The 27,445-nt window shown below is 42.9% G+C and overlaps 1 protein-coding gene across 5 annotated transcripts in view; it reads right to left on the bottom strand.

Annotated features, from left to right (window-relative positions):
- Positions 1-1,564: 1,564 nt before the first annotated feature.
- The window catches only part of ITGB6 (integrin subunit beta 6), a 120,452-nt gene continuing 94,571 nt past the window's right edge, over positions 1,565-27,445 (bottom strand). For all 5 annotated transcript variants that reach the window (XM_077272857.1, XM_077272855.1, XM_077272859.1 and 2 more), the window contains 7 exons: positions 25,340-25,474; positions 24,332-24,740; positions 20,242-20,464; positions 16,634-16,749; positions 10,866-10,985; positions 6,151-6,314; positions 1,565-4,855 (listed from right to left, as the gene is read on the bottom strand). In XM_077272857.1, coding sequence (XP_077128972.1) covers positions 4,775-4,855; positions 6,151-6,314; positions 10,866-10,985; positions 16,634-16,749; positions 20,242-20,464; positions 24,332-24,740; positions 25,340-25,474 — 1,248 coding nt within the window. In that variant the 3' untranslated portion in view covers positions 1,565-4,774. The remainder of the gene's footprint in view (positions 4,856-6,150; positions 6,315-10,865; positions 10,986-16,633; positions 16,750-20,241; positions 20,465-24,331; positions 24,741-25,339; positions 25,475-27,445) is intronic.

The raw sequence follows: 27,445 nt of genomic DNA, 5'->3' as shown, positions 1-27,445 counted from the left end.
CCCTTTAGAATAGACAAATCAAACAGATAAATGGAATTAGTATCCTTTTAGAAAAAAAAAGAAAAAGTTCTCCAAAGTTCTCCATGTGCTATTGATTTTTTCTCCTGTTCTAAACATAAACAACAGAAAACAGAGAGACCCCATATAAGTCAATGGGTCCTTTTGCTTCCATCCAATCTGACCTAGGAGTGCGCAGGACACTAATGGACATGTGAACAGAGCAGCACAATTTTTTTCAAATAATCACATTTTTTTAAATGTTTTTTTCTACTACATTTATAATTGTTTTTAATGATCGGACATTCAGTGTCTCCCACTCACACACCACCTCCTCACCTCGCCCCCTATCTGTCGGAGTCCCGCAAGGTTCAGTTCTAGGGCCCCTGCTCTTCTCCATTTACACCTTTGGCCTGGGACAGCTCATAGAATCTCATAGCTTCCAGTATCACCTCTATGCTGACGACACACAGATCTACATCTCTGGACCAGATATCACCACCCTTCTAGCCAGAATCCCTCAATGTCTGTCCACTATTTCATCCTTCTTCTCTGCTAGATTTCTAAAACTTAACATGGACAAAACAGAATTCATCATCTTTCCCCCATCTCACACGACCTCCCCAACGAACCTATCCATTACAGTAAACGGCTGCCCACTCTCCCCAGTCCCACAAGCCCGCTGTCTTGGGGTAATCCTTGACACTGATCTCTCCTTCAAACCACATATCCAAACCCTTTCCACTTCCTGCCGCCTCCAACTCAAAAATATTTCACGGATCCGTACATTCCTAAACCAAGAATCTGCAAAAACCCTAGTCCATGCCCTCATCATTTCCCGCCTCGACTACTGTAACCTCCTGCTCTGTGGCCTCCCCTCTAACACTCTCGCACCCCTCTAATCTATTCTAAACTCTGCTGCCCGACTAATCCACCTGTCCCCCCGCTATTCCCCGGCCTCTCCCCTCTGTCAATCCCTTCACTGGCTCCCCATTTCCCAGAGACTCCAGTACAAAAGCCTAACCATGACGTACAAAGCCATCCACACCCTGTCTCCTCCATACATCTGTGACCTCGTCTCCCGGTACTTTCCTGCACGCAACCTCCGATCCTCACAAGATCTCCTTCTCTACTCCCCTCTTATCTCCTCTTCACACAATCGCATACAAGATTTCTCTCGCGCATCACCCCTACTCTGGAACTCTCTACCACAACACATCAGACTCTCGCCTACCATCGAAACCTTCAAAAAGAGCCTGAAGACCCACCTCTTCCGGCAAGCCTACAACCTGCAGTAACTACCAATCGACCAAACCGCTGCACGACCAGCTCTATCCTCACCTACTGTATCCTCACCCATCCCTTGTAGATTATGAGCCCTCGCGGGCAGGGTCCTCTCTCCTCCTGTTCCAGTTGTGACTTGTATTGTCAAGATTATTGTACTTGTTTTTATTATGTACACCCCTCCTCACATGTAAAGCGCCATGGAAAAAATGGCGCTATAATAATAAATAATAATAATAATAATAATAATGATAAAAAAAACACAACACAAAACATAAACATTCTTTTGTAGCGTTTATTTCATGTAAACTAAACATACAAAATACAGACATGTTACAAAACTCGCGTTTTCTGACTTAAACCGAGGTCCAGCCTCCAGTCAAAAATGTAAAAAAAAAAAAAAGAATCACAGAACTGAACTGTAACATATCTACAGTAAATGATCGACTGATCACACAACGGAAACACAGTAGTCAGTGCTGTACGACGGTTCAGCGGGACGTCCGGCTCAGCCTACCGCTCTACCCAGCGGCCATACAATCCCGTCCTATCTGTCTCTCCATGTTTTACAAGGATTGATTATTTGGCAGATATGACAAGGGTCGCTGGTACATTAGAAACAACTGTGATGTGATGACAAGTGTAAAAAAATGGATCAAAGGATTTATTTGTTGATGAAACATGGAGGGTAGCCCCAAATTGTAACCCATTTTTATGCCTATTGCACGACCTGGGAGGCTGACATACGACACATAGATCCTGTCCTTGAGTTTTCTGTCATGCACCACCAACTTAGGCCCTGAAAGTAATCATATTCTAAAATATTAAAAGGAGGTTGTCCGTGGCTGTGATAAGGCATGAATTATCCTAGGTCATCAATCTCAGATTGGTGAAGGGTCCAGAAGTACAGTGTATGGATCTAAAACACCAATGGAAGCAAATCTGCAGTACCCCAGAATGGCCACTGAATAGTATGTGGCGCTCTGGTGTTCCTTACGCTGTGTACTCCCGGCAGCCTCAGCACAAATTTCTGATATACAGAGAACTATCAGAGCCGGGTATAACAAATCTTCTCTGCATTACCTCCATCATTGTCTCAGTGCTAATTTCACCATAAAGACTGGTTGCTAGACACAAACTGCCTAGCAAGCTGAAATAAAGGACTGTAGTCGTTAGGCAGTGTATCCATAGCAACCATCCTGTCTCAAGTAACCCAAAGCCATCAGCAGAGAAAGGGAAAAAAAACTAGAGATTAGAATTTTGTTTTTACCAGGATCCTGGTCTAGTAGTGGCCATGTCAGGAGTCTGAGAGGCCACCAGGCCAAAGCCCTGCGAACCTCCTCCTACTCCTACATCTTCTGATTAGTAGGCCCAAAGCAAAGTCACGCTTCAATGCGAGGGGCCTACTGACCAGAAGAAGCACAGGAGATGCCGGCAGGAAGGAGGAGATTCGCAGGGCTCTTTTCTGGTAGCCAAGGGCCACCAAAGGAGAACCATTCAAATAAATGGGCAACCATGTAGCTGAAGGTAACACGAGCCCCTTATTTTTGTACTGACACAGAGATTGTCATGAGCAAAAGGAGATGGGTTTTTGAGTCCTAAAACTAACATTTGTCTTGTTTCACGTAAACTAAAACTTGAGGAAACTTCACATAATTTTGATTAAAAACGTCCTATCATTTTGTGTCCTCAGCAGTGCAGACATCTGCATCTCCATGGTAACAGACTACGGCCATCACCTGTAGTCATGTGATCTTCATCCTCCTCTGTCTCTTCATTTAGGGAGTGACAGCTGGATCTGACTACATACAGGTAACGTTTGTAGTCAGTAACCATGGAGACACATAAGATTGTATAGGAGCTTTGTACACAAATCTGTAGGCCATATCTGAGATGTTTTATTCTACATGCATTTGTTTCATTCAGAGAGGTGACCATAAAGGGCCCAATTCATTATTTGTGTTTTTTATTATTAAACTGACTTTTCTTCTTTTATCTAGTGCTATTCACAGACTGCTTTTGTGCCAAATTCATCAAAATGGCGCATGGGGTTCATGAATCTTGCGCAAAGTCAAATGTTCTTTTTTTCCGTCTCTATCCATTTGGATGAATTTTTTTAGAGCAAAAAAAAGTTTTGCAAGAGAAAAAAATGTTTTAAAAACTGCTGAAAAATTCCTGCTGTACATAAAAGCACTGCAGGGGAGGGAGCATGAGGTATATTTGGGATAGATTTCCTAAAAAAGTTACAAATGATGAATCAGTTATCTGGGAACTCTAACCCTGCCCATAGTGGTGAACAAAACCCCCCACAAAAAAACAGGCAAGAACATATAAAATAGATAAAAAAAAAGTGCAAATAGAAAGATGACTTTGGTGCAAACACAAAAAATGCGCAAAACACCAAAAACTTGACAAAAACCAGACGCAAATGCAATAATGAATGGGTCTAAAAATGATCGAAAACAACACATGGAAATGGGCAGAGGTGTCTAGGACTGGCGTAAAAATGCCAAATGTGGCGAAATTATTGCGCAGGTATGATTTATACAAACATTTTCCAACATTTGAAGTCGTTTTATGCCGGAAAACTAACGTAATCTGCTTGATGAATTGGTCTCTTAATATATTCAACAAAGTCCTCCGTCTACAACGAAGCCTTAGAATAAAATACTAAATTTCTACCAGAAAGTGAAAGTCAGTTTGATAAAGGGGTTGTGAGAGATTTCCAAAAAATTGACTGGAATCTTCCAGAAACAGCGCCACTATTGGCAATAGGCGAAGTTTGGTATTGAAGGCCAGCTGATCATGGGTTACTTTTTGGGAAGAAAACATTCAACATTTTTCGTAATCTCGTTCCACTTTTTTCAATGCCATGTATTAGTATCATATTAAATACCCAGACAGTAGACCAAAATTAGGCCGCCTGGTGAAGAAGTCAGGAGCGGAATAGGTCAATATGACCAGTAATGCAGTGTAATCCCTATAAAGCCCCTTTACTCTTAATGCGGCCCATTGGTTTCCATGACGGCGGTTCGGTTCAGGTAAGGATAGATTTTGGGGCAGCAGGATTCTTCAAGTCTGGCAAAACTGCTAACAGGATCTGAACCGAACCCCCAAAAAGCATAAGGATCAGAGTCAGACTGTAAAAAATCTGAACTTTTTTTTAAAAAGGAGCAGCGCCTGTAGAGGGCGCCACATATCATAGATTTATGCTCTAGTTTCCAACCGGTTGTTGGTGAACTACAACTCTCAGCATATCCTGCCTAGCTGCTACGACGTCTTTTATGCACAGACATGAGGGATTCCTGCTCTCCTGTCCCTATGTAGCACATGTTCAGAAACAGCAGGAGCCGACCTCTGCAGGCAGCTGCTATAACCTAAGCTTTCAGATTTTCAGAATGCCAGTGTAACACTATGGTTATCAGTAGTCCCTCTAGCATCAATACAATCTTGAGCTTTGAAGTGCATGGAGATGACCGGGGTGCGGATATTGTCACATTATCCCATTTGTTGGCTTGTAGGTGACATTTTTAAAGGTAGTAGTAGAGCCTTTGTACAATGGGTTCATTCCCTCCTAAAAAAAAAAAAGAAAAATTACAGACATTACAGTGTAAAGATTTTTCACCTAAAGGTGACGCTATCCCTAGGATGAGAACAATCATCCGCAAGCATTTTATTTCAATGTTCCAATATTTCTGGTGAAACTTTAGCTCCAACTCTGCTTCTCCCCTCCAGGGAACGACCTATCCCTCCCATGAATTCTCCTGAAACCCCCATTTTATTGGCTGGGCTTTGGCTGCTTTCCACCCAGGAGGAGTCCTGACACAGTTAGCAACTACACTACTGAATGATACCACTAATATTAGGTATTCGTCCCATTCTGCTCCCGCCTCAGGATGTCATGTGTATAATCATCAAATCGTCAGAAGAAGAAACCAATGTCAAATGTGAATAATTTAAAAGGTCAGAATTTTGGGGACCGGTCTTACATCTGATCATTTTATTTAAATTTGGGTCTGAGTTCTAAATTTTAGATTCTGGAGTCTAGCCTGTGCTCTGTATTATAGGGTTTTGTTTGGAGTCTGAAAGATAGGGTTTCGCCTAGGGTCTCGATTTTGGGGCTTGGTCTGGGAAGTCTACATTAGAAGGTTTGGTTTGGGGTCTACATTTTGGTGTCTGGTATAATTCTAGGTCTGGATTAAAGAAACTATGCATGATGTATAAATACTAGCTTTAAGCGATATGGACACTTTTGGGAACTTTTTTTTTTCAGTTAAAGGGGTCGTCCTGTTAATCCAAAATGTTCAAAGTGGCTGTCAGTGAGAGCTGAGGTTGATTCTTAGTAGCCGAATCCTACTCCAGAATCCAAAAGGCACGCCACTCTAGATGGGAGGAATGTCTGACCTGGCGTCCCATTGACAAGGCAGTGCTTTGGACGCAATCGATCCCTTGCCTAGCCTCGTTACCTCTGGGCGCAGATCAGGAGGACAAAATTAATGGAACGCAATTACATAGTTTACCAGTCTGCTGCTTGAATCACAATGCCAGGAATAACTCTGAATCAGGACAACCCTTTTAAATGAATTAATTTGGGGCTAAAAATATTTTCTTGCCAATGGGTTTCAATAAAAAAATCACACTGTTACCTTCTATAGTCTCTGTGTGGCATCGTCTATTGCTGGCTGCAGAATGAGTTACCTAAGGATCCATCAGTGAGTGAGTCGGTAACTCTTTAAATCTGTCTTTTTCTAAGAACCTTTGTGCTGATTTATGACCACATCAAAGTTTGTCGGGACTTTGTAGGCATTAAATTGTATTTAGTATTCTGCTATATTCCTGCCCAGTACATAATATATAATATCTACATACCGGCCAACTGGCTTTTGCCCTTTCTGCTTCAAATTTAGCAACTTCTTTACGATCATGATACGACACCAACAGTTTCCATATACACAGCAAAACGATACCGATCAGTGCAATAGCAATTGAGACGCCCACAAGGATCATGGGGATGTTTGGTGGGGACGGACAATCTAAAAAAAAAAAAAAGATAAAAAATTAAAATGATCAAAATGTCCCGTCATTATAAAACTCGTTATCTACACGAGAAATAACACTGTTTATGGCCAATATATGATTTGTATTGTGCAATTGTCACCAGTTTCCCTTCTACAGGCTGCATATCTATTTTTCAGTTCTTTCCGAGCTAGTGGGTGGAAACAAGCAAAAATACAGTTTATGTGTGTATTTGCCTCTCTCCTTGCTGGTTCTTCCTTCACCTGGAGTGTATCAGTTTTGGCTATAGGAGTCCGATCTATGGCAACTATACGTCCTAATAGGATATTTGGTCATGAACTGATCCAGAATTGGACACATACAGAAGAGGGCCCCTGTGTAACAACAGTATATGGGCACTTTGCAGTTCAATAGCTCATCTTAATGCACAACGTTACCTGCTTTGGAGCAGGAAAAGGGCCCCATTAGCTCTTGGGCCCCTGTGTGGCAGCAAAGGATGTACCAATGGTACTTTCACACTTGGACTGATCTGAGCTGGTTGTTGTAGGGTAATTCATAAAATGACCACTAGATGTCACTAGTCACTAGCTACATCAATAGAGAAATGGTTATTTGATGACGACTTCCTTTTGTGCATGGAGCTCAGGACACAATTCACAAGATCATTTCTTACATTTATTTGTGATACGTTAAAGGTCCAAACAAAAAAAATATGAACACATTTATAGACTAAAAAAAGTCACAAATATCATCCCGGCTGCACAATTCGACCAAATTTCATTCAATTACTGTTTAAATTACCGTAGTTCTAGGAAATATATATTAGCCAGGAGATAGAAATAAAAATGATAAAACACGAGCGTTGTTAGTGAGCATCTTTTCAGTTAGCCACTAAAAGGCAACAATCACTGCAAAAGGATTTTTTTAATTACATTTTCTAAGATAGTTGTAAAGTTAAACAAAGGTGCTGATTGTTACCCAATGACAAAACAAGAAATGCACTTTAAAGGGAACTAGTCAGCAATTTATGATATATTTAAGTAGTGTTATGGCTGAATAGCTGCTTGTCCCCCGATAAAAATGATACCTTTCTTGTAGAGATCCGATGTGCCAGTCATGAGAAATGTAGTGTGGAAGCCATCTGCAAATCAGGCTGCAAGTGCACTGGGGGCGTGTCAATGCACTAGGATGAAACAGTTCCCAGTGCATTTCCAGTCTCATTTGCATATTACTTCTATGCCAGATTTCTCATGACTGGCACATCGGATCTTTATAAAGAAGCTATCGTTTATATTTTAGGACTAGAGTCTACACACCGATATCGCTACTTCTCTATGTAAAAATGTGCTGATGGGTTCCCTTAAAGGAGAGGACATGTAGATGCATCTCGGATCCAACTTGCAATTTAGAGGAATCACATCATAGACAGACTCCAATAAGAAGTAGGACGTAAAAAGTGAATTTTAATGCAATGTTGAGAAAAAGATGTGTTTGATGGCTGGCATCCTTCTACGGAGAGCGCGAAACGGCCACACAACATTCCCTAAGCTCAAAGGGTCTCGTTTTGGAGCTGCAGGAATTGATCAATGCGCCATATGACACCTTTGCTTTAGAAGACAGCTGGGGAATGCTGACAGACGAACAGACCGATGATTTCTCCTGGGATTCGGTGTCAAACAATACCATGGAAAAAGACGGAGATTTACACAAATACATTTCAAGGCGCCTCCCGAGACAAATGCTGCCGCAGATAGGTGCCATGTATTAATGGATGGACGGCGATCAACAGGGGGAATCATCGTATCATCTGATCATACGAATGGCAGTCGCCCTGTGGGTGTAAGGTACGGACAGGCGGACTGATGTGGGATATCTAGTGCTGACACCAAGGGTGGGCTACTGAGAATGATGACAACTACATACATTATTCAATGGCTAAAATAGATTTAAAGGACATGTAATGCCTGTATCATGGATGTTGGTTAGTCTTAAAACTGACAATGCACTACGCTTTATAGTGAGTACTCGAAATAGGCCCGATGCTAATTAACATGTGTGTATGCTTAGTGGTGCTGACCGGAGCAGCGGACGTGTCTCACACCGTTTGTGCTTCCCAACATATCTGTTCTATATCATCCCTCTGCATTTTTGTATTTTTGAACCTGTGCAAGTGACATACACGTCACCGCTATTCCTGCGCATGCGTAGTAACGATGCCCTGTTACTGCGCCTGCTTGGGAATAGCGGAGATGTGTATGTCACTTGCACAGGCGCAGTTTGTGGCCTTCAGGCAGTGCCTTATGAGATTCGGGGACAGCGTCTGGAAGTCCCAACTGGCGTTTATATAAAGAGATGATGGCTACTTTGTAGGCTGATACATTACATTGCCATACCAAAACCTGGAATTGAGTATTACTGCACCATGAGCACCTAGAGCTGGAAGTTTAGAAAATTAAAAGCTTTTTGTTATTTTGGTCTCCCTAATGCACCCTGTAAAGGTACAGCACAGAGTAATGCACACAGTGATGTCATCGTACAGAACTAATGCACACAGTGATGTCTCCGTACAGAAATAATGCACACAGTGATACTCAGATCTGGCATGATAAGGTCATACCACCATATTACACATCCTTAATGCTCAGATCTGGTGTGATAAGGTCATACCGCTATATTACACATCCATAATACTCAGATCTGGTGTGATAAGGTCATACCGCCATATTACACATCCATAATACTCAGATCTGGTGTGATAAGGTCATACCGCCATATTACAGATCCGTAATACTCAGATCTGGTGTAATAAGGTCATACCGCCATATTACACATCCATAATACTCAGATCTGGTGTGATAAGGTCATACCGCCATATTACACATCCATAATACTCAGATCTGGTGTGATAAGGTCATACCGCCATATTACACATCCATAATACTCAGATCTGGTGTGATAAGGTCATACCGCCATATTACACATCCATAATACTCAGATCTGGTGTGATAAGGTCATACCGCCATATTACAGATCCGTAATACTCAGATCTGGTGTGATAAGGTCATGCCGCCATATTACAGATCCGTAATACTCAGATCTGGTGTGATAAGGTTATACCGCCATATTACAGATCCGTAATACTCAGATCTGGTGTGATAAGGTCATACCGCCATTTTACAGATCCTTAATACTCAGATCTGGTGTGATAAGGTCATATCGCCATATTACAGATCCGTAATACTCAGATCTGGTGTGATAAGGTCATACCGCCATATTACAGATCCGTAATACTCAGATCTGGTGTGATAAGGTCATACCGCCATATTGCACATCACTTAATACTCAGATCTGGTGTGATAAGGTCATACCGCCATATTACAGATCCGTAATACTCAGATCTGGTGTGATAAGGTCATGCCGCCATATTACAGATCCGTAATACTCAGATCTGGTGTGATAAGGTCATACCGCCATTTTACAGATCCTTAATACTCAGATCTGGTGTGATAAGGTCATATCGCCATATTACAGATCCGTAATACTCAGATCTGGTGTGATAAGGTCATACCGCCATATTACAGATCCGTAATACTCAGATCTGGTGTGATAAGGTCATACCGCCATATTGCACATCACTTAATACTCAGATCTGGTGTGATAAGGTCATACCGCCATATTACAGATCCGTAATACTCAGATCTGGTGTGATAAGGTCATGCCCCCATATTACAGATCCGTAATACTCAGATCTGGTGTGATAAGGTTATACCGCCATATTGCACATCCTTAATACTCAGATCTGGTGTGATAAGGTCATACCGCCATATTACAGATCCGTAATACTCAGATCTGGTGTGATAAGGTCATACCGCCATTTTACAGATCCTTAATACTCAGATCTGGTGTGATAAGGTCATACCGCCATATTGCACATCACTTAATACTCAGATCTGGTGTGATAAGGTCATACCGCCATATTACACATCCTTAATACTCAGATCTGGTGTGATAAGGTCATACCGCCATATTACAGATCCGTAATACTCAGATCTGGTGTGATAAGGTCATACCGCCATATTACAGATCCGTAATACTCAGATCTGGTGTGATAAGGTCATACCGCCATATTACACATCCATAATACTCAGATCTGGTGTGATAAGGTCATACCGCCATATTACAGATCCGTAATACTCAGCTCTGGTGTGATAAGGTCATACCGCCATATTACACATCCAAAATACTCAGATCTGGTGTGATAAGGTCATATCGCCATATTACAGATCCGTACGAGCCCTACGTAAGAAAATCGTTAGTGCATGGACAGGGGTGACCTGTGCACAGATAGTTTTTGGCATATTATTGGACCTTTCTCCTATCTCCATATTCTTGTTAATGACCAGACCCACTAAAGCCCATTCCTGTTCCTCTTGTCAGCATCGAAAAAGACAAGATCTATGCTGTAAGTGCTCGTATTATGTTTGCCAACTATTTTGTTAGGCAGAAATCATTTGTCACATTTTCCCTCCTTACATTAAAATCCCTGACAGACAATATTAAATGCCTACCATTTTGGCGAATGTTATAAATGACTTTCTTTCCTTCCTCATCCGTCGCCATCCTAAATGTAATAGTACATTCATTTTCACCTTGCATGGTGCAGAAAATAGATTTATCCTCTGAGAAATCTGAAGGGAAGAGAAGAGAAAGAGACAGGACAAATAAAATGCATGACATCGACACAACAGCCTTGATGGATTGTCATGTCACAGCCGGCTCGCCAATGGTTGAGACAGAAGTCCATAGACGAAATTGCTACAGAACGTTCAATATTTTCTTGTCTTTTCCTTGGCTTGGAGGGATAAAGTCTCAGCCAGGCTTAGATTATTCTTGTCTAAGTATATCCAGCATATGTCAGTCACCATCGACCATGTAATGTATTCAACGGTGCGAAAATGGCTCCGCCATTCAAAGGACCTCGACTATGGATCTCGTAAAGGACTCGGGGCACATAATGGCCTCATTTTTGTGTAAAGGATACCGTGTTCTCCATTACTTTCCAGTTACCTGAAGACACTGGAGCACAGATAGAAATGTTTCTATGGAAGCACTGAGATACCCCGGGGCGGCCTCTTACTATGCATGGCTTGGCGTACATTGTCACAACAGTTGGAATCAGTTATGTTAAGAAAACAAGGAATGTTGGCTCGGTGTAATGTGACTCGCTAGGAGAAAAAAAAAATTATGGGTAAGATCTTTCTATGCTTGGTGGCAGCTGGGTGCTGATGGACTCCCGAATTTGATGAGAACATGAAAACACCCAAAAATTATCACCTCCATCTATATTCTACCATGTGAAAATCCATTAATTTACATGTCCAAAAATTACTCTACTTTACAAGCTCGTAGGTTCTTCCAAACTGACTTTTCAATAAAACAGTATTGTTGTAACAACTCTGCTGGCATCACGGCATGGCCTCTCATCTCTCACACTATCTTACACACTGCTCCAGGCCATGATGTGGTTTCTGTTTCATGCCAGCTGCATATTCTGTGTCTGCTCTCTGCATGCTTCCTGGCTGTGTGTATAGGGGGCCGGCGCCTGAACTCTCTGGATCTTATAGGAATCAGGTGCATCTGTCTAATCTGTTCCTGACCAATTACCAAGAGGCCTCCAGTATTTAGTGCAGCTCCACCCAGTGGTCTGGGCCTGTGCAATGTGTTAGCTCAGTTTGTGTTTAGCTTCTGAGTTTGCCAGGCCTTGCTCTGTGTTACTCCCTCTCTGGAGGCTTTTCTCTGTGCTATTGCCTTGGTCTTGTTGTCCGCCCTCCAGGAGGCAGAATATCCTGGTCCCTGTGTCTTTGTCCTTGTTTCTTGTCTGAACTTAGTCTTATCTCGGTCTCCTTGTCTGTGGCTTCCTTCCCTGCTGTGTCTTTCCTCGTGTTCTCAGTCTGCTTACACTCCGCACTCTTGCGGCTCTGCCTGCTCTGTACCTTTGTGGCTTTACCTCTGCTCCGCACTCCTGCGGTTCTGCTCCTTTCTACTCTGTTTAGCCTCTGCAGCTGCCGTAATCTCTTGCTGCAGCTCCTCTCCGCATTCCTTGCGGTTCTGCTCTGCTCTGCTGCTGCAGTTATCCCTTGCTGCAGCTCCTCTCCACATTCCTTGTGGCTCCGCTCTGCTTAGCTTCTGTTGCTACACTATCTCTTGCTGCTCTACCATTCCTATCCGCAGCCTTGCGCTTCTCTTCCTGTGTGAACAGGTCCCAACCTGTTGCTTCATTCTTCTTTCCTTCTGGCTTGTTTCCGTACCTGCATCTCCTGTGTGAACAGGTCCCAACCTGTTCCTTCATACCTCATTCCTTTCTGCTTGTTTCCTTTCCTGCACCTCCTGTGTGAACAGGTCACTACCTGTTCCTTCATACACCACATCAACCAGTCCTGTGTTCTCTGCCGTGCCTTCTAATCCAGTGTTCCTGCCAGTCCTGCCGTTCCTGCCGTGCCTTCCAGTCCTGTGTTCCTGCCATCCTAGCCAGTCCTGTGTTTCCTGCCGTCCCTGCCAGTCCTGTGTTCCTGCCAGCCCTGTGTTCTCTGCCGTGTCTCTGCCAGCCCTGTGTTCTCTGCCATGTCTCTACCAGCCCTGTATCTCAGCCGTACCAGCCTAATCGTCTGAGTTTCAGCCGTGCTCTTCTGCCAGTCCTGCCTGATGCCCACACCTGTCCTAGTGTTCCTGTTCTCCAAGTGGGATCAGCAGCCACAGCCAGACATCACCCTGGAGTAGCACCTGGCAGCTGCCTGCTGCACAAGCCTGACCTCACCATCAGAGGCTCCAGTGAAAACCCAGGCAACTGCCACGCTCACGCCCTGACTGGTGGGCGTGAGCTCAGGGGGTTTGTGGCCCCACTGTGCCACAAACCAGACTATCCTGGAAGGGGCGTGACTATGACAGCTGCCTGGGTTTTCACTGGAGCCTCTGATGGTGAGGTCAGGCTTGTGCAGCAGGCAGCTGCCAGGTGCTACTCCAGGGTGATGTCTGGCTCTGGCTGCTGATCCCAGTTGGAGAACAGGAACACTAGGACAGGTGCAGGCATCAGGCAGGACTGGCAGAAGAGCACGGCTGAGACTCAGACGAGTAGGCTGGCACGGCTGAGACATGGCAGAGAACACAGGGCTGGCAGAGACATGGCAGAGAACACAGGGCTGGCAGGAACACAGGACTGGCAGGGACGGCAGGAAACACAGGGCTGGCTAGGACGGCAGGAACACAGGACTGGAAGGCATGGCAGGAACGGCAGGACTGGCAGGAACACTGGATTGGAAGGCACGGCAGAGAACACAGGACTGGTTGATGTGGTGTATGAAGGAACAGGTAGGGACCTGTTCACACAGGATGTGCAGGAAAGGAAACAAGCAGAAAGGAATGAGGTATGAAAGAACAGGTTGGGACCTGTTCACACAGGAGATGCAGGTACGGAAACAAGCCAGAAGGAAAGAAGAATGAAGGAACAGGTTGGGACTTGTTCACACAGGAAGAGAACCACAAGGCTGCAGATAGGAATGGTAGAGCAGCAAGAGATAGTGTAGCAACAGAAGCTAAGCAGAACAGAGCCACAAGGAATGTGGAGAGGAGCTGCAGCAAGGGATAACTGCAGCAGCAGAGCAGAGCAGAACCGCAAGGAATGCGGAGAGGAGCTGCAGCAAGAGATTACGGCAGCTGCAGAGGCTAAACAGAGTAGAAAGGAGCAGAACCGCAGGAGTGCGGAGCAGAGGTAAAGCTACAAAGGTACAGAGCAGGCAGAGCCGCAAGAGTGCGGAGTGTAAGCAGACTGAGAACACGAGGAAAGACACAGCAGGGAAGGAAGCCACAGACAAGGAGACTGAGATAAGACTAAGTTCAGACAAGAAACAAGGACAAAGACACAGGGACCAGGATATTCTGCCTCCTGGAGGGCGGACAACAAGACCAAGGCAATAGCACAGAGAAAAGCCTCCAGAGAGGGAGTAACACAGAGCAAGGCCTGGCAAACTCAGAAGCTAAACACTAACTGAGCTAACACATTGCACAGGCCCAGAACACTGAGTGGAGCTGCACTAAATACTGGAGGCCTCCTGGCAATTGGTCAGGAACAGATTAGACAGATGCACCTGATTCCTATAAGAACCAGAGAGTTCAGGCGCCGGCCCCCTATACACACAGCCAGGAAGCATGCAGAGAGCAGAGACACAGAATATGCAGCTGGAATGAAACAGAAACCACATCATGGCCTGGAGCAGTGGGTAAGATAGTGTGAGAGATGAGAGGCCATGTCATGATGCCAGCAGAGTTGCTACAATTGTCATGATCCAGACTGGGTTTTGAGTCCTGTTTTCCCTTTTTCCCTCTCTGGTCATGTCAAGAGTTAACCTTTCTCAGCCTCTGGGTTCAGGTTGGCTATTTATCACCGCTACTTCCTGCAGGTGGTGTCACTTATAGTTTTTTGCCTAGTGCTGCTGTAGCTGACTCTGATTGCTCTGATTGGTCCTGCTGCGTTTGCTGTCTGAATCCATGTCTCTGTTTTCCCCTGTTCCCGTCTTGACTCAGTTTTTCCCTTTAGTGTGCAGACCCCCTGGTTTTGACTTGGCTTTTATCCTGACCTGTTTCTTTCCTTTGTCTTTTGGCTTATCCGCTCCTGACCATTACGGACCCTTTGGCTTGTCTCTGACCGCGAGTTTGCTTATTCCTTTGGTACTGGGCTACAGTCTAGGATTTGACCCGGCTTGTTTCACTATTCTGCTGCCACCTGTGGTAGCCTCACTGCTGTACTGAAGGTCAGCTCTGTTTAGGTGCAGACCTGCTTCCTGTCTACTGCCATCTAGTGGAGCCTGCACCTACCTGCATTGCAGCAGCATGACAAGTATGCTGTTAAAAGCAATGTGAAAGATGCTATTATGGTTTTTATCCAGTAAATATATGGCAGATACATTCACACTGTGCAGTTCAATAATAGTGTTATACAATTAATACTGCTCAATAATAATATTGAGATGTGTAATCACAAGTCTTGGGTGTCATCAGATCACCGGTGGCGTCCTCGTTAGCAGTGGCGGCTAATGCACAGGTTGCAGACCCTTAGGCAAGGTTCACACATCCTGTATTTCGTCTGGATTTACAAGTGGATTTTCTGCATATTAAATCCACAGCATTTTGGAGTACCAGCAAAGTAAAGGACTTTTAACTCAATCTTATCCACAAGCTGCATTTTGATTTGTTGCGGAAATTGCTTGTTACACGTTTTGAATCTAAAGCTCGGCAATTCTTTGCACCGAATCAGCATTGATTTCACCTCTTGCAACGGTAGAGGACGAAATCTGCAACAAAGTACGGAACGTTGCGTATTTGGCGTGAATCTTACGCAAATTTTGAGACTAAAATCCGCCACGATTCTGCATCTAAAATCCATGTGTATTTTCAACACTTATTCATGTAATATTATGTGTGTTTTTTTTTGTTGTCGTGGAAATCACAATAAAATACAAAACTCGAGCGGCCACTTTTTTAGTGTATGTTGGTATTTTTTAAGCACTGTTTGGCAGAATTTACAAACACGTTGCATCTTATTTAGGAACTGTATAGTATATTAATTTGCAAGGCCTAGTGGTGTCGGTGACACGGTATAGCATTGGAATTTAATCTGACCTTGCCTAATTCATGTCTCTTATTTGGATACTTCTATATTTGGCCCTTAATTTTGGTAATATATAAATATATGTATCACGTGCATTTATCCATTGTGCGATTCTATATCAGTACCAGAGAATGTTGTCACTCTCCAGTCATGTCTGGTCTAGTAAATCCTTGCATAAGTCATAAATTAAAAATTCTGAAATATACATTTTCTTACAACTCTGGTTTCGCCGTTTCTCTGTTATTCCTCCTGGAAATGTAGGTAGATTACAAAAGGATTTAAGCATTCAACACCACATTTCCAGGGAGAATAATGAAGGAATGGCACAACTATGAAAAGTTGCTCCAGAATTGTTGTTTTTGTAGGGTTCTAAGTGTCTTACATAAAGGCGGGTCTTCTTTATTTTAACCGATGATGTATACAGAAGTACTGCTATAGATTGAATAAGCCATAGATAGATAAATAATCCATAGATACTAGACAGAGATCCATCAACAGCAGTTTGTTGGATGTATTCAGTTTGTGTTCTTTCTATGATATCTTTCAAGGTAAATATGTGTCACAAAAAATAATTATAAAAAAAATATATATATGTTTTCATCCAACTGGGATGATTTCCAGATAAAATATTTCAGGGAACTGTTATGGGCTCATTATAAGCAATTATAGGCTTACATTCTGGATTCCTGGATGCGTCGTCTCGGCTGACGGTGGCATCCATCAGGTTACAAGTCTCTGCACATACCCCAGGTTGCTGCTCTTCTGAAAGCAGATGGCATTCAACGCAGGGTCTGCATAAAGGAACAAGAAGGTCATTTATCTCCGCCTGTCACCAAGCACAATGAAAAAGTGAACATACAAAAGTCATAAGTTCTCTGCTGAGGACATTCCACCGATGTATAATATTCATTGTCCTGAAAAATATCCCCCCCGTCTCACATTTCTCTCCGTCCTTCCATATGTTTCTGAGACAGTCCTGGGGGCTACATAAGTCAGACAGTGCTGTAGAATAAATTATGCTTTAGTCATCCTACCTGAAGCTCATGCATAGTCATTTTTTAGGACTCAGATGTCACGTCCTGACTTGTGACCTTGCCCTTGTCACTGCCTGGAGGCGCTAAATTCATCAGGGATGTATTCAGCTCAGCTCGGTCATGGAAAGATCTTGTATACTGGCCCGTACTGGGAATACATGAGTGGTTATACTGACAGGACTTTGCTTTAGGTTCTTCAAGAGGGGCTATAACATAGTGGTGATGATATTTCTATGTGTTTCATTCCTGTGGTTTTACAAAGTGTATAATCTATTTTCTACTATGCTCCATCGCTGGTGACCTATTGTGCTACATAGACCATTGATAGTGGGAATCAAGTCTTAATTCTTAAATTTCTGTGGTCAAATGATTTATAGGGTCCGAACACTGCAAAATTCACCGATCCCTAGAACAGGACTTTGAAATGCTCCATCAGAATATGGCGTCAATGCTCCAATCATTCTTTATGGGACTGTTGGAGGAAGCGCAGCGTTGTACTACACTATCACTGAAGACCCACGAGTGGAGGCGAGGCATACATGTGTAGCCAATGCTGATTTCGGATTAAGGATTTTCCATCCCCATTCTCTGGATCGATAGGGATCTCAGTGGCTGGACCCCATCGATCAGAAATTTATCAACAATGTTGTGGATAGGTGATAACTTTCAATGTTGGGAATAACTCATTAAACAGGATGTCCCGCAAACAAAGTACATTTTAATGAATAGATCTTGGAATAATAATTATTATAATCATTTTCACAATTGGATGTGTTAAAAAAATGTTCCTGTGTTGAAATAAACTTATAAATGTGCCCCTGCTATGTACTGTGCAATGGCTGTGTCCGCCTATGTAGAGCTGCTCCAGGTCATGGTCGGCACATACCACAGCTCCAGGTGAGGGGGAAACATAAGTCACTTATGATAAGTGAGTATATAGATGAAACAGCAAGGACTCGTAGCTGCTGCTTTCTGAATTAACACATTTCTCTGTCTTATCAAAGGAGTGAGTGTTTCTGACACATCACCAGTCCATTGAGCTCATCATAAATTTAGTCAGTGACATATTAGCTCAGTGGCCGCTGGAGCTCTTATGTCAACTGATTTGATTTATGATGAGCTCAGAGGGCTGAAGATGTGACAGAAACACTCACTCCTGTGATAAAACAGGCAGGGAAATGTGTTACCTTAAGAATGGAAGGGTATTACATCAGAAAGCAGCACCAATAAGTCTCTGCTGCTTCGTCTGTATACTTATCACATGCTATGATCGTGTTCTCACACTCACATGGGTAACAGATGAGGGAAAGAACTACCGAAGAGAGGAGCCGAACCGGTACCCAACTGGTCCCTGTGCAGACTAGAAAAGGCCCTGGCTGCACAACTACCATAAATACACCTCTTTGGACCTGACTCCCTAAAAGGCCATCGAGGGATCCCCTGTATCTCCTGGGGAACCAGAGCGGAGGCCACATCACAAATCCAACAAAAGTTGAGGAAAAAGAGCAGGAAAACATGAGAACCCAGGGGGAGAAACTAAAACAAATTTACAAAGGATGGATAAGGATAAATAAGGATAACGAAAACCTAACAGAATAAGTGAAACCTCCCAGACCACAAAAGTGGAGAAGAAGGAAAAGGTGCTGGGGAGGAAAACTCACAGATTTGCAACCGGAAAAACAACTGGGGCTTACCGGACAGCTGAGGAGCTGAAACTCCAAACATCAATCTATATGGAAGTATAGATATATAGTATTGATATAACAAGTGAGGTAAGTGAAGGGTTAACATATACAGCCCATTCTAACATGTGATCGGACGGAGCCAAAAGGAAAAATGGAAAAAGCTTGGGGAGAAATCACCCAAGAAAGGAAAACCAAGATAAAAGAAACCATCACCATTTGGACAGAGACAAAAAGGACTGTAGCCCAGCAGATAGGGAAATGGACCATGCAGAAAAAGGTCACCAGATTAAGTACTGAAACCGAGCTATGACATCATAAGTGATTAATGCTCCCCCTCACTCGAAGGCAGACGCCGAAACGAGTGTCGGGATGCCTGTGGCGCCATTCTAGCAGGAGGAGATGCCACCGTGCTTATTGTCAGCCTATGTACTTATTTTACCATAGAGGACCTGAACATATAGGCATATAAAAAACTCTACGAATCATGCTGTTAGTTTAAAACCTGCATGTGATATATATTCAGTGTGTGGTGCCCATTACATAGGAATACGGTACATTTATTAGAGTGATACAATTCTGGACTACTTTGTCTTTGTATTTATTGCACTAAGCACTTTATTGTAGCATTAAGTCCCAAATGAAATTTTTGTTAAAATGTTTGTTATATATGCATTTTATTATAAACATTTTGACCTATATATATATATAACTCTTTCTGCTGCTTGTCGCCACCGTGTGTGCACTCATGTTTTGGTCTACCTTATAATAAAGATTGATCTCTTTTATCTGAATCTTAGCCTCTATTGTTTGCGGCTACATTCTTTTTCGTATTGGTGATATATCTCTACAGGAGCTGTGGTACGAGCCGACTGTGGACTGGAGCAGCTCTGCATGGTGGGACACAGCCATTACACAGTAAATAGCAGGAGCACATTTATAAGATTATCTCAGCACAGGAACATTTTTTATTTAACACATCCAATTCTGGAACATAGTATAACTCGCCCTTTAAACCTCTAGGATATACTCCCTATGGTCACCTACTGACATTTAGATAGTACTGTGTCCTCCTTCAGTGTTTATTCCTCACGCACCCACCATTAAGGGAATAAGTACAGCCTCAACCTAGCAACTGGCATCGGCCGCACAGCTGGGTGGTCAGGAGCACCACTGGCACAACCACAATGTTGTCATTCAATTGAGGCAGTGCTTTGGCTAATCACACCCTAAAGTGGCCGCTTTGAGGTTATTCCTTGGCGGTATTAGGAGTGTGGTTTAAATGTTCCGTTTTTGAGCATTATAATGTTAGTATATGTGCAGAACAAAATCCAGTGCCACCCTGCATTCTCATGACATCACAGAGGTCGGACCCCCGCCAATCCTAGATGACGGGACTACCCTGTTAAATATACGGTCCCAGTACTAACGTTCTGCATCCTAATACATCTGTGTCTTAGTTACATACATCCATGTCTTAATTTCTATGAACCGCATCCAATATCCTTCTTTTAGGGTTGGATATATGAACAGTGTACGAGTGGAATTTACAGGGGTGAGACTTTACCTTTGCGAGCTGCAGGGGTCCCCACAAGTCGGGCACTTTTCACAGGTATCTCCGGAGACGCCTGGGCTGTTACAGATGCACCTGCCACATTCACACCTTCCTCGGCCGCTGCACAGGGTTCCAGTTTCTGAGATGCAGGAGTCGATACTTGACGTGCAGTTGCAGTACTGTCCGGTCCAGCCGCTCTGACAGACGCACTCTCCACAGTCACAGATACCATGACCTATAGATACAACGATCACAAGACACTATTACCGGTGGGTAACATGTGCTTCTACGGCTGCGGAAAAACTATAATGCCCAACACTATCATTCCCCTCCCTTCGACGTGGGTCTCGATGGAAGTTGTAATGGTCGTCACTGGCAGAATCTCCAAAATATTGATTAGAAGATCTATAGTGATCACTCAGAGATTTTTCTTTTTAGGCAATAAAAGGTTTTGAAACAAGTTTTCTTCATTTTAAAGGGGAATTAACTGGTCTGCAGTTCATGGCTGTGATGGGGAACAGCTTCTGGGTGCGGTGATCAAAAGTGGTCGGCACTACGGAAACAGCCAAGCAACCACAACTCTGCTGGAAGTTATGGAAAGAGGCTGTGCTGGGCTGTTTCTGTAACTCCCTTTCACTTCAATAAGTGTTATGGAAACTGCATAGTGCAGACCATGTGGCCGTTTCTGTAGTGCAGACCACTTGGCTACTTCTGTAGTATAAACCCCTTGGCTGCTTCTGTAGTGCAGACCACTTTGCTGCTTCTGTAGTATAAACCCCTTGGCTGCTTCTGTAGTGCAGACCACTTTGCTGCTTCTGTAGTGCAGACCACTTGTAGTCACTGCACACAGATGCATGTTCCCATCTCTTCTATGAATGGCTGACATGTGAATACCCCTTTAAGACCTTTGGAACCCTTGGACTACGTTCCCACTTTGAGCTTTAGGCCGGGATCACACATGCAAGAAATACGTCCGAGTCTCGCATGTTAATACCCAGCACTGACGCCGACACTCAGGAGCGGAGCGTGCGGCTCCATGTATTGCTCCGCTCCTGAGTGCCGGCGGCAGTGCCGGGTATTAACATGCGAGACTCGGACGTAATTCTCGCATGTGTGATCCCGGCCTAAGGTGAGTTTGTGATGTTGCAGATTTTCTGCACCTATTAATGTACGTGCCCGCGATCAGGAAATGTAGCGTTTTGGAGCATACTTTAGCTGCATTCAAAATGCCAAATTCTGCATTACAAGCACAGTGGATGGGATTTATAGAGATCTCCTGCTCACTGGGCTTCCATTTAACGCTGTGTAATGTGAACTGCGGTGCGCGTTCACGAGCCGCAGTATGTACATTTCTATAATGGAGACGCCAGTCTCCTCTGTGTACTTTCCCTGAATAGACGGTCATTAGATGTGGTAAATCCGCATAGTTCTAAAAGACAAGTGCGTATACGCTGCCTCCAAAACGCTATTATTCCTGATTGTGGGCACATAGCCTTATGTAAATTAGATTACTTGCATTTTTTCAATGCTTTTTTGTGCATTTTTTAACAGTATCAGCATAATCCAAGAGATTTCTGAAATCTCATGCTCCCGTTATATTTTTTCCTTCCACCTGCATATTGAGACCTGTTGTGTTTTTTGCCAAGACATAGCATGTCCATTCAGTGTTTTAGGAGCATTTTTCATCCATTAAAATTAATGAGTTAAAAAAGCAATTAAAATTGCTGTAAATACAGATGTAAAAACAAACATTAAAAAAAGTGATAAAACTATGCGTATTTCACACAGTGCTTTTCCTGCTACGGGTTTTAGTTAAAAAAAATGCTGCAAAAATGCAAGTTGCATATATCTATGCCCTACGATACATTAAACTTTCAGTTTATTAATTCTGTCCAGCATACAAAGTTATGAAACTTTGTAAATCACTTTATTGGGGAATTTGTCTTCATTCCTGTAGACAAATGCATATAAGTGGCTTCCAAACCTCGGATTTTCCCAAGTCTATTTACTGGCTTTAGTTGCATTGATATCAGAACTTATTCCTTTGGAGTACAGATGATGACAGGCTCAGCTCAGCACCTTTGTCACTGATTCTGGGGATAAGAAGCTGCAGGAGATTGTTCTGATAAGCAGGGTGCTCAGAAGAGGACACAACATGATGGACCCCTACCCTCTATGGCTCCTAAACTCCACCATTTTATTAACTTGTATCTCTGTTCTGAGGACACAGATATAATTATAGTCAGGACATTCTCCCGCCCTCCCGGGATAGTGAGATGGCTTTCCAAATTTGGGCCTGTCCCTCCGGATTCAGGACGGTTGGGAGGTATAATTACAGCTACAGTGGGGCAAAAAAGTATTTAGTCAGTCAGCAATAGTGCAAGTTCCACCACTTAAAAAGATGAGAGGCGTCTGTAATTTACATCATAGTTAGACCTCAACTATGGGAGACAAACTGAGAAAAAAAAATCCAGAAAATCACATTGTCTGTTTTTTTTTATCATTTTATTTGCATATTATGGTTGAAAATAAGTATTTGGTCAGAAACAAACAATCAAGATTTCTGGCTCTCACAGACCTGTAACTTCTTCTTTAAGAGTCTCCTCTTTCCTCCACTCATTACCTGTAGTAATGGCACCTGTTTAAACTTGTTATCAGTATAAAAAGACACCTGTGCACACCCTCAAACAGTCTGACTCCAATCTCCACTATGGTGAAGACCAAAGAGCTGTCAAAGGACACCAGAAACAAAACTGTAGCCCTGCACCAGGCTGGGAAGACTGAATCTGCAATAGCCAACCAGCTTGGAGTGAAGAAATCAACAGTGGGAGCAATAATTAGAAAATGGAAGACATTCAAGACCACTGATAATCTCCCTTGATCTGGGGCTCCACGCAAAATCCCACCCCGTGGGGTCAGAATGATCACAAGAACGGTGAGCAAAAATCCCAGAACCACGCGGGGGGACCTAGTGAATGAACTGCAGAGAGCTGGGACCAATGTAACAAGGCCTACCATAAGTAACACACTACGCCACCATGGACTCAGATCCTGCAGTGCCAGACGTGTCCCACTGCTTAAGCCAGTACATGTCCGGGCCCGTCTGAAGTTTGCTAGAGAGCATTTGGATGATCCAGAGGAGTTTGGGGAGAATGTCCTATGGTCTGATGAAACCAAACTGGAACTGTTTGGTAGAAACACAACTTGTCGTGTTTGGAGGAAAAAGAATACTGTGTTGCATCCATCAAACACCATACCTACTGTAAAGCATGGTGGTGGAAACATCATGCTTTGGGGCTGTTTCTCTGCAAAGGGGCCAGGACGACTGATCCGGGTACATGAAAGAATGAATGGGGCCATGTATCATGAGATTTTGAGTGCAAACCTCCTTCCATCAGCAAGGGCATTGAAGATGAAACGTGGCTGGGTCTTTCAACATGACAATGATCCAAAGCACACCGCCAGGGCAACGAAGGAGTGGCTTCGTAAGAAGCATTTCAAGGTCCTGGAGTGGCCTAGCCAGTCTCCAGATCTCAACCCTATAGAAAACCTTTGGAGGGAGTTGAAAGTCCGTGTTGCCAAGCGAAAAGCCAAAAACATCACTGCTCTAGAGGAGATCTGCATGGAGGAATGGGCCAACATACCAACAACAGTGTGTGGCAACCTTGTGAAGACTTACAGAAAACGTTTGACCTCTGTCATTGCCAACAAAGGATGTATTACAAAGTATTGAGATGAAATTTTGTTTCTGACCAAATACTTATTTTCCACCATAATATGCAAATTAAATGTTAAAAAAAACAGACAATGTGATTTTCTGGATTTTTTTTTCTCAGTTTGTCTCCCATAGTTGAGGTCTACCTATGATGTAAATTACAGACGCCTCTCATCTTTTTAAGTGGTGGAACTTGCACTATTGCTGACTGACTGTATGTCCAGCCCAGTGGCTCAGTGGTTAGCACTGGAAAACTATATACATACGTCAATTTGGAATTTAGATTGTGAGCCCAATTGGGTGAAGTAAGCAGGGAACTTGTATTTTTGCACAGTTTTAATTTTTCGTTTTTGTTTTTTTTCATTACTTCTAGTGGTTACTATTTACCTCCACAAATCAGTCCTCCGTGCCTGACGCATGAAAAGTCATCACATTCGCAGCGAGGTCCATAAACTCGTCCATACACAGAGGGGTTGCAGATACATTGTCCACAGAAGCACTCCCCCCGTCCAGAGCACGTGTCCAGCTCTTTACAGGAGCTATTGTTCAGCGAGGCTTCGTTGCATTCACATTGGGCTCCTAAGAATCCGGGTTTACAGACGCAAACGCCGCACTGTAAAGAGCCGCTGCCCTGGCTGCACTCGGCGCTGGCCTCTTCTGCCTCCGCCTTACAAGAACATGAGCATTCAGGCTGAATCTCAATCTCCAGGCTGTCCTGGAGACCGACAGGCTTTATTATAACATGCTTTGTTTGTTTTTCACAGGAGGTTGAGCTCACGGTCACATTGAAGGAAACCTGGAAATATACACAATAATATACCATAATACATGAACTTGTTCCCTTTTATCAATGCATATTCTCCAGAAGTGATTCCAAAAAGCAATGGGAAAGAACGCTAATGACGCCCATCTGCCCCTAAGGGGAGCTGTCTGCACATAGGTTTATATAGCGTGAACTCAATAGGAAGCTTTAGAAATCTGTATACAGTGAGCTCCCCCTAGTGGCAGAGGCAGGTAAAGAAACTTTTATCATTAAACCTAAAGCTGGTGGTAAAAGCATTGGGCCATAAATAATATTTGTCCCAGATTGGCTGCTGAGACCCTCGATGATCCTGAAAAGCTGTAGTGACCAGTTGTGACCACCTCTCCTATGGAGCAGTGGCTGCACATGCTTTGCTCCATTTACACCTGGAGACTGTGGGGCCTAAAAGCTCCTTTTACCTATATAAAAAAGATGATTACTATTAAAGACCTGTAATAGTTAAGGGCCATGTTGTAGATTTGCAGTGCGGTCCACAACCTTCAAGATAAGAAGCCACTGGTAAGATAATGCATAGATAGATAGTTAAAATTATATATATTTATGTGTTTTTTTAAACTTGATACTGTACTTACCCGATCACCAACTTTGATTCTCTGGCACTTTTTACTATTCTGGATGCTTGTTTCATTGTTACAGTTTGCAGTAAAGAAAAGGTTAAGTCCATCCGTGTCTCCTGACACCTCAAGCTCAATTTCCGACCTCAGTTCCTAAGCAAAGAGATGTGATTCAGCAATATTGCAGTGAAACATTAACATTTAGCTACTATCTGCCAAAAGGTCAGCAATTTCTGGCGGCCCCTTGTGAATGTGTATGTGAGTCACTGGAGCCTTAATCACTGCCAGGATGGTATTACTGGGAAAAAAGGAGTAAGCACTTTCTACATTATTTGCACCGTGAAGTTTACACTGTGTAATTGAAACCCTGCAAAAAATAATGGGAATTAACCTACAGCAAAAGGTTCTATGGGAACACAATATCCAAAAAAAGGAACATTTTATATTTTAGATATAATAACATTTTAGAAAACATACAAGTATTTACATTTTTCCCATTTGTGAAAGCATATAAATCTATCATCTATCTATCTATCTATCTATCTATCTATCTATCTATCTATCTATCTATCTATAAATCTATTATCTATCTATCATCTATCATTTTTCTATAAATCTATCTATTATCTATTTATCTATCATCTGTCTATTATCTATCTATCTATTATCTATCATCTATCTATTATCTATCTATGATCTAATTATCTGTCTATCTATCTCATATCTATCTATCTATAAATATATCTATAAATCAATCTATCTTATATCTAATTATTTAATCTCATATCTATCTAGTATTTATCTATTATCTATTATCCATCTAATCTATAATTTAAATGTTATGTTTCCATTTTCTATCTATCTTATCTGCAGTATCTATCTCTTGCTCTGTTTATCTATTTTGGTTTTTGGGACACATTAGTCAGTTGATCAGGAAGTCATAAGGATTGCAATGAATGTTTTTACTGCATTCCCATCATTCTCTACCCAGGGACTGAAATGCAAACACACAGATACAGAGAGTCAATCTGCACCATCAGTATGAATGTCTAATGGTGGATGATGCAGATCAATAGACATTTAATGATGTAGTTACCCCCTACTATTAGATGTAGTGGTCATTCTATACCACACGTGTCCTCCATATTTAGAAGACTTGCTCTGTCTCTAAACTTGCAGCATGAAGGAGGCCTCTCACTCGCTGCTGCCTGACGCACTTTTGGGGTCGATTACGACTACCACATTTGCACTGGCTTTGCTGTGGTTTGCACATTTGTATGGATGATACTATGGCCAGAACATTTGCGTAGCATGTAGTTGCCAAATTTAGGGTTCTAAGATATTTGTATGGGCACCGCTGTGGGGGTTACATTTGCATAGGCATTAACATAGCTGGCACATATCAGTAGGGCTCCCGGGATATTCCCCCGACACATATGAATAGTCATTTCTGTGATTGGCACGTCTTTGCCTAATATGGCTGGGAAGTATGCAAGTCACCTTTACCTCCCTTTTTAGAAGTAATGCCACACCTCATCTGCGGGGTAATTTGGACACCTTCTTTTCTCTATAGTTTCATAACTTTATTTCCGATTTGTAAAGTCTCAACTCATCAAGTTCCACCTTGTCACATTCCATATTGGCCTGAACAAAACTTATTGTATGCAACATATTTTTCCCGAGCCAGAGAAGAATGTCATAATAGGAAGTTTCGATACAGGAGGAAAACACTCCATAGACTAGATGACATAGAAAGTAAGATTGTTTTCTTATGGAACCATCTGTAATGAAGGAATTTCACTCAAGCTCTGGCATGTTCACCTGGTGGATTACTAAGAATGTGATGCCCCCGAGACATAGAAACCACCAGAGCTTATAGTTATCTCCGGCAGATCCACAACACAACAAAGTCATGGAGGAGTCAGAAAATGAACCATGAAATTGTCATACGGACTTGTATTTATTACCAAAACCAGGAAAGTCCATGGCTGTCGTCCCATTATATTAGGTCACCTCTGCACCTGCTCAATCATACAAGAATCAGCTCAGTACAGAAAAGACTAAGGACATGTTCAAGGGGTTCAGTTATTGAGCAGCCCAAAGGCCATAATGGAAGAGAAATGT

The sequence above is a fragment of the Ranitomeya variabilis genome, chromosome 7 (genome assembly GCF_051348905.1).
Source record: "Ranitomeya variabilis isolate aRanVar5 chromosome 7, aRanVar5.hap1, whole genome shotgun sequence".
Lineage (NCBI taxonomy): Eukaryota > Metazoa > Chordata > Amphibia > Anura > Dendrobatidae > Ranitomeya > Ranitomeya variabilis.
This window is presented reverse-complemented; position numbering and strand designations above follow the sequence as displayed.